Source organism: Bidens hawaiensis, unplaced genomic scaffold (genome assembly GCF_021521415.1).
Source record: "Bidens hawaiensis isolate Kalapana, Puna unplaced genomic scaffold, B.hawaiensis_p1.1 tig00004838_1, whole genome shotgun sequence".
NCBI lineage: Eukaryota > Viridiplantae > Streptophyta > Magnoliopsida > Asterales > Asteraceae > Bidens > Bidens hawaiensis.
Genome location: NW_027491302.1, coordinates 1337771 through 1345668, shown reverse-complemented (window position 1 = coordinate 1345668; position 7898 = coordinate 1337771). Strand labels below are relative to the sequence as shown.

At 35.0% G+C, this 7898-nt stretch overlaps 1 protein-coding gene across 1 annotated transcript; it reads right to left on the bottom strand.

The window, feature by feature from the left end:
* Window positions 1-4712: 4712 nt before the first annotated feature.
* LOC143628185 (dof zinc finger protein DOF3.4-like) lies at window positions 4713-5378 on the bottom strand. The gene has a single exon (XM_077097832.1). It carries the CDS (start codon window positions 5376-5378, stop codon window positions 4713-4715), a length of 666 nt encoding a protein of 221 aa, XP_076953947.1.
* Between the last annotated feature and the right edge of the window lie 2520 nt (window positions 5379-7898).

Sequence of the window (7898 nt, the reverse complement as noted above, 5' to 3'; positions counted from 1 at the left end):
TTGAAAGTTTTATATTCAGACCCTGCTTATTTGAAAGTTTTATATTCAACACATAATAAGTTAGTTGGGTGTTAGGTTATTATATCCAACCATTTAATAAATGGCCGTGTATGATTGACCCGTTTAATAAGCGGCTCATGTTTAAACATGCCAACTCGGTTACTCGTGTATGATATATTTAACCCATATTTTATAACCCGCCAACCAAACTCCCGATTAGCACTTCTATAACTTGATTACTACCAACCAATTTAATCTTAACTCTTAAGTGTATGTGGATTAGGAATCATGTGTTTTACACGAGTAAAATATATGGCACGTGTTCAGATTGAACAAGGCAACCCAAACAAAAACTCTATGATGTAAATTGTTTAAGTATGTTTGTATGTTTCTTCGTATTCTTTGTTAACACTTTTGCATTTTTTTAATAGATAACAAACTAATATGAAATATATCCATATAAGCATATGAAAAGTTATTTTATAATTAATTTTTTTGTATGACCTCATTTCGTAATTAACAAAATGAATAACTAATAAACTGTTTTTCAACTTGATAATCTATTAGGCTACCAAACTTATTTTACTGTTCTCGTTATCATTATCACGCACCAAAAATTTTCAATGTAATATGAGGGAATTCTTTTATTTTAATTAATAAATTAGAGTTTCTCAATTAATTTGCATTGGCGTGATTTTATTAAAATGTCAGTGTTTTGGGACTAAAAACTCAACAAAAATCAAAACTGAGGTTAAAACTAAAATTTTATAATTTGCATGTCTAAAGTGAAAGTCCAAATTAGTGGCACGTGAGGGACCTACATTGCTATTGTGGTAGAGGAGGTCGGTTATCGCTCACATTAAACGAAAACAACATTTGCTGGGTTATCGTTCACATTAAACGAAAACAACATTTGCTGTGTGTATGCATGCATAAACGACCAAAGAGAAGAAGAGATTAATAATTATATACGAAATCCGAAAGAAATTAAAGCATTACAACTTGCTAAATGAGGATACAAAGCAAAAATCCACTTCTATACATTTTAAATTTTAAAATGACTAAATGGATGTGAATATATAGTTTAATAATTTTCAGATAAACAAGAGTTGAACTAGTCATATATGTAAAGTTGTAAACTATAAAACCAAACATATTGCATTTTAATTTATGCTAAAAAGAAGCACACTAATTGAATATGGGTTGAACCATAATCAACTGTATTTATTAAATTGGATTGTGGTTGAAGCTCTTGATGTCGCTTTTCTTTAGGCATGCAATAAACATATTATTACGTTCATGAATTCATATAGCACCAATATTCCATCCGTCAATATGTGGATTAGACCATCTTCTGGGCTCCCACTAAAGTGTAATAATTTCATTTAAAAGAACTTAATAATATGTTCACCTTTTTTAAAATTAATTTATGTGATTAGCCGCTTTATATTCATCCTATATTAGGAATGTATGGTTCTAAAATTCACCCCTTTTTACCCACACCATGGTCCAACTCATGGGCCAGCAACCATATAGTATATATGAGTCTATGACCTTTACATCCATTGATAAAAGTTGGTGGAATACTCTAGGAAACTTTGACTGGGTCAACGAATCCCTTAAAAAGTTGTTGTGAACACATAAAAGTTGCTTAAACAACTTTTGCACTAACAAAACCATAATTGAAGACATGATCATATTCCCAACACGCATGAACAATATTAAAATTAATCTAAAGTTGGCGATCAATACACGGATCCTACTGTTTATAATTAGTACTTGTTACACCTGTAAATATCATATAAAGTAGATCATATGTGATGTATATATCATGTAGACATTACATGAATCATCATGATGTAGATGATAAGATTTGCAGTTCTAAACTTGTAAGACTACAGCTACACATCATTGGACAAAACATAGTGCTGCTCAGCTTTACTTGAACAATCCTATGAGGGACTTGTTGTCCCATGAAGTACTATACTATATAAAAAAAAAAGGTTTTCATCATGTACCTAAGCTTTCTTAGATCATAATAAATGAAATTATCCAATCAATGCAGCATATGTCATTTTTAAGTGAACAATGTTTCTTATATTCATCATGATCACAACTTTAAACGAGGATTATCCACTAACAACATATAACTATAGTATTATAACCAACAAATATATAATATATATTACCTACTTGGATCTAGGATGCATATTATATTTATATGCCATTTTCTAGTTACCAGCAAGTAGTTCTAATTTCTAATGACACTTCCATAGTCTTAAGTGATTAATAATGAAGTGGGACCCGATCAACATGCCTAACCAGCCAACTAAAAAGAAGTGAAATTTTGGTGTTTTATTAAAATGGTATGATTATGGTATGGTTAAGGTGGGAGTTGTTACAAGTTGATGGCGACTATAAGTTTGAAAAATGGTATAGCTCAATCATTAAATTATGCTTTCTATTGGGGGGCATCGCATGCTTAGAGAACAGGATTTAGATCAATTGAATACTATTTGCTTATTTTCAACTCAGTATAATTTCTATAACATTAGAACATAAATTCTAATAGTCTTAAAATTAAAACAAATGGTGGATTTGGGTTATGGTCCATCTCTTTTTATTAGTGGGATCCATCAAGCTGGCAGGTTGTATCACCATCGGTTGATATGATCCAAACCCGACTCATTGCATGCATACCTGAAGGAGCACAAAGGAAGCGGCTACGCTAATATCAGGGAATAATGTCTATCTTCAGACCTTCAGTGTAAAATAGTCATGAAAAACTTTCACCTGACAGGGAATTAATATATTTTCTTTTGTTTTTTTTCCATTAGAAACTGTTTTGAGATTGTTATAAAGAAGTATATAAACAATGATATGTGTGAGCATTTTTCCAGATCGGGTTTAATATGAAGTCTTAGGCCCGGATTAGATCCAACTCATTAAACTCGGAATTTTATAAATTAATATTTGGGCTAGGCCCAGATTGGTTGTCTTTCATAACTATATTGAAGTATTACTCCCTGTTCACAAACAGTTCATAAGGTTGTGACTTGTGTCTTGTGCGTAGTTGTGCCAAGGAGGGACGCCAACCGACCACCAAGTCGGCAAAACAGGGTGCCAAAACCGCTATTTTCACCAAGGCTTAACATAGGTAAAAGGTGTGAGAGGTGGGGTCTATCCCAAATCAACATATCACACGTATTTATTTATTTACACGTATTTATTTATTTTTATCTGTAACTTAATTGTTAGCTACAAGCACTATGTGATTGTTAAAAGATGAGTTTGTAAAACCTCAATGTCTACGTGACAGTGACGTAACACTTTAACTTGCAATTTTAACTTGAACACTACATACAGCCTAATAAAGAACCAGAATCTAGTCTCACTATACAATGGGTTGAATTAAAAATTAAAATTAATTTACATTTGCAGTAAGTTGGTTACCATAAAAAATAAAAAGAATGTTAATAAACATTCAACCTCATCACATTTGTCGACTACATTTTATTTTTGTAATCTATGAACTTTTTTATTTCTTAACTTTAAGCCCTACCTTATTTGGAAGTTAGATCGAACATGTGAGCTAAAAATCTAAAATCTACATTTTGTCAATTGCAATGAAAGAGAAACTTAAATTTTCAAACAAAAGTAAGGAACCCAAACAATGAAGTTAAAATACACTGGAAACTACTTTGTTTTCTCATATAATATTTCTATAAACGGGGCATGATAAGACAATCAAAGCAAACTCCATCGTTGGGTATAACTTGTTAGACCATCCGTAGTCGATTGTGTTTCGTGGAGTTTTGAGGCCACCCCCCCCCCTCCCCGCGTTTTGGATGTTTGCGTTTTGTACATAACGTGAGGCTGGTTCGAATTTTGATGGTTTTGTGAGAGAGTAAAAATTTGATCACTAAATATTCTAATAGGTACAGAGAGGTGGAGGAGAGAATCGTTTTGGGGGCGTTTTCCCACTACACCCACTTTCTGTAAAAATCCTCAAAACATGACTAGACGTCACATGGTACAAAATGTCCGGGTATGCCTAGTTTTAACTAGGCAGGGTCTTATAAGGGAGTGTCTTTAGTCAAAACCAGTCAAATTAGATAGAACTGAGAGTCTTATAAGGGAGAGGGAGTGTCTTTAGTCAAAACCAGTCAAATAAGGTAGAATTGAAAGAGGAGTTTGCAATGTGATCCAATATAACGAATAGACGATGCAACATGTAACAAAAACCTGTTGAAATAAGAATTTATGGCCAAATCTAGACAACAAGTGTTTAAAGTGTCCGTTGATCCTCCTACCAAATGATACTTTTTCGTGAAAGTAAATATACAAAATAACTTTTTTCTTATAGTTCGACTTCTCAATTTATCACAAAAAGTAACATGTCGATTTAATTTTTATACTTTGAATTTGTTAAATTATCTAAAAAAAAACATGTAGGATAATATATGTTTCTATTTCAAATAGTAATATAGAATATTTTGACAACATACTTCTAGCACCGACTAAACCCGTAACCTTAACAAGTAAAACAACCAGTTTGATTCCTAGTTAAATCTTTAAAACATCATTCTCGTACTAAACCAAACCGGAAGTAGTAATTACCCAACACCGACAAAACACATTAACAATAATCCTACACTATCACTTCTAATTTCCTCTAACTCTAACCCATTATCCATCATCTTCATATTATATCATATCATCCCGGGTGTGGAAATAGCAAGATCTGGCAGAGTAAAACACTCCCCACCAGTTGCCACGTGTTCTCCACCCTCCACCTGCCACGTGTTCCCACCACCGCCACCACCCGCCGCCGCATAACGTCCACCGTCACCCATGCCGGAAAACGGCCATATCCCTCTTCCAAACCCAAAACCCCCATCTTCAAACCCTCCAAACAACCCTACCCCATGACCATTAATATTATTATTATTATTGTTCAGCAACGACGTGAAACTCTCGCACATGGGTTTCCCATCACCGAGAAAATGCAACCCAGCGTGTTCTCCGGCGAAGGGGATCAAGATGGGTGTGGCAGTGGGCGGAGCCATGTGACGGAACTCAAGGGTGGAGTTAGGGTTGTGGTTAGAGGTGAGACGTGATCGTTTGGCGTTCTTGCGGCTGCCGCCGCCGATGGGGATGTCACGGAGAGTGCCACCGTGGGTCCAGTAGCGGCGGCAGGCCTTGCAGAAGTGACGAGGCTGGGAGAAGTTGTAGTTGTTGTAGTAGCAGAACTTGGTGTTGGTGGAGTCGCAGCGTGGGCATGGGAGGTGCTCGGGTTCGGGTGGTGGTGTGCAGCCGGTGATGGGGTGGGGTTTGGTGGTTGGGCGGCGTTGGGTGCAGGATGATTCTAATGGCATTTTTGTTGAATTGATATTTGAGTGAGAGTATGTGGGAATGAATGTTGGTGAGGGAGGGGTTTTATGGAGGCAGAGGCAGAGAGAGAGAAAGTGAGCAGGCTTTTACAGGGAAGAGAGAGAGAGAGAGAGATTACAGATGGAACAGAGAGACTGTTAAAGCTTTAAACCTATACTTGCTGTTGGTTCTTTAGCATGTTATATTGTTTACTGTACCCTAACCAGATACGCTATCCAAACACAATACCCAATATAATAATAATAATAATAATAATAATAATAATAATAATAATAATAATAATAATAATAATAATACATAGAGGAGGTTGATCTATGTAGATGATGGTAAGATATGGCGGTAAAGAAGGTTATAATTTACGGTTTTAGTTAACTTGTTATGATTTTTTTATAGAGGAGTGATGGGGCGTTTAACTTGGAGCAACCGAGCCCGGGCGAGTCGCCCTAGCCACTCCGACCCCTCCCGAGTTGTGTTTATGAGTAGCATTTGCATCTTTGTGAAAGTCGCTTGTGGTGAGTACGTTTTCCCGTTGTGAAATAGTAATATTGTTGCATTTTTAATAAATTAAATAGCCCTTTTATTCATATATATATATATATATATATATATATATATATATATTAAAAATACATGCATCTTTCTATCTATTTTAACCACAAAAAAAAGACGATGAACGAATGAAAACAACATTAACCAAATGACTGGTTGTACCAAACGGAGACGCAAACCATAGTCGCTCAAGGAAGGTGTGTTGTCGATGGCATGGGTTGAGACCACTAATATCGATCACAATCTTCGGTTTTGCTTAAGCGCTAGTGAAAATTTTCATACCCTATAGGTCGGGAAATGTACTTTTCCATTGATTAGTTATTGACAAAATGGAGGTTAATCCACTATAAAATGTTCGTGGTTTAACACACTCTACCAACAGGTTATTATGGGCGAACTTGATGAGTAGACCAAAGAAGAAATAAATTCTGCACTCACGACCATTAGTTGTACTACAACCAACGTATCACAAATATTAACTTTTGATTTATAATAAGCAATTTATTTAATCATCATGAAACTTTATGGTTATGTTTTTTTAATAAATAAGTTAGCGTTTATTTATGTTTATTGTTACTTAAACATAAACTTAAAAACATAATTAACAAAACATTACTTAAAATAATTATAAGGATAACTAATCATTAAAATGTCAACCAAACAAGTTATCCGAATCCGTATCACACTCGTCTTAGTATAGGGCCGTGATATCACTAACGATCTTCATCGGCCGCTCATGGATTATGTGAAACATCCTGTTATACGAGTCTTCTAAAAATAAATATAGGATTTATTTATTCAAGAGATTAAAAGAAAAGAATTATGGAGTTAAGTATTTGATTAAAGTAAAAAAAACATGGTTTTAATGATAGATGGTGAAGTTAGGTTTCATGGGCTAGGAGTAAATACTCATTGATCCCTTAACCTTTTTCCTCAACATCATTTTATACCATAATTTACACACACTTAAGCTCAAGATTTGAAGCGTTTTATTTTAGTAATGAATTCTAGATCTGATTTAACGAACGTTTAGATCCGGTCAAGACTAAAGGAAAAACGCGGAAGCCACAACAACAAACAACCTTCTCATTTTCGAATATAAGCTCGTTAAGATATGTTTTCGTTAAAAAGGTTCATTTTTGGTGGTCGGTCTTGCATGAAAATTGGTGGGATAATAGACCGGGTTATGGGGGTTGATAAAGTTGCAAAGTTGATAATAAACGAGTCTAAAAAAGTAGTTCATGTTAAATGAGTAAAGTTCGGTTCATAAAAAGAATAGGTAAATGAAGGAGGTTTGACTCGAAACTCGTTGTGTTGGTAAATCGACTGTAATTGGTTAATAGACTTTGGAACTTGGGTTGGAATGCGAATCGAGATAAGGTTAAACTCAGAAATGGTTGGGTTCTACCAAGTCTGTGCGTAGTCCTAAATGTTTGCATATAGGCTTAAAATCCAAGGATCTACGAATGGTCATGTGGCCAAGTTGCGAATGCGGATAGGAAACCAAGTTGCGAATGGGTGGGTGTCTGCAAGTCAAGGCATGCGAGTAAGGGTTGGGGGAAACCTGGATGCAGATGGGTGAACCTGGATGCGAATGATTCAACCTGGATGCGGATGGGCTATAGAACTATGCGATTACGAGTTCAGAAGGTTAAGCGAGACATGTGAGTTTTAGCCCCCTTTTCTCTTTAACGTATTGGGGTTGCATAATCGCATGTGAATAATTATTATATATGTCTTTAATTAGTAATCTATATTCTGTACAGATGTGTTTATATACTATACTATTTGTATCCACAGTGAATAGAACAAGAGGAACTAGGGGAAAGCTCTACTAACACTTGCGTAGAATGTTAGCATGATAGAACGTATATACGCATGCTTGTTATGCACGGAAATATGAGTAAATGGTTAAGTATAGAGAATTCAAGTCTTATAAATGTTTTAATAAGTTA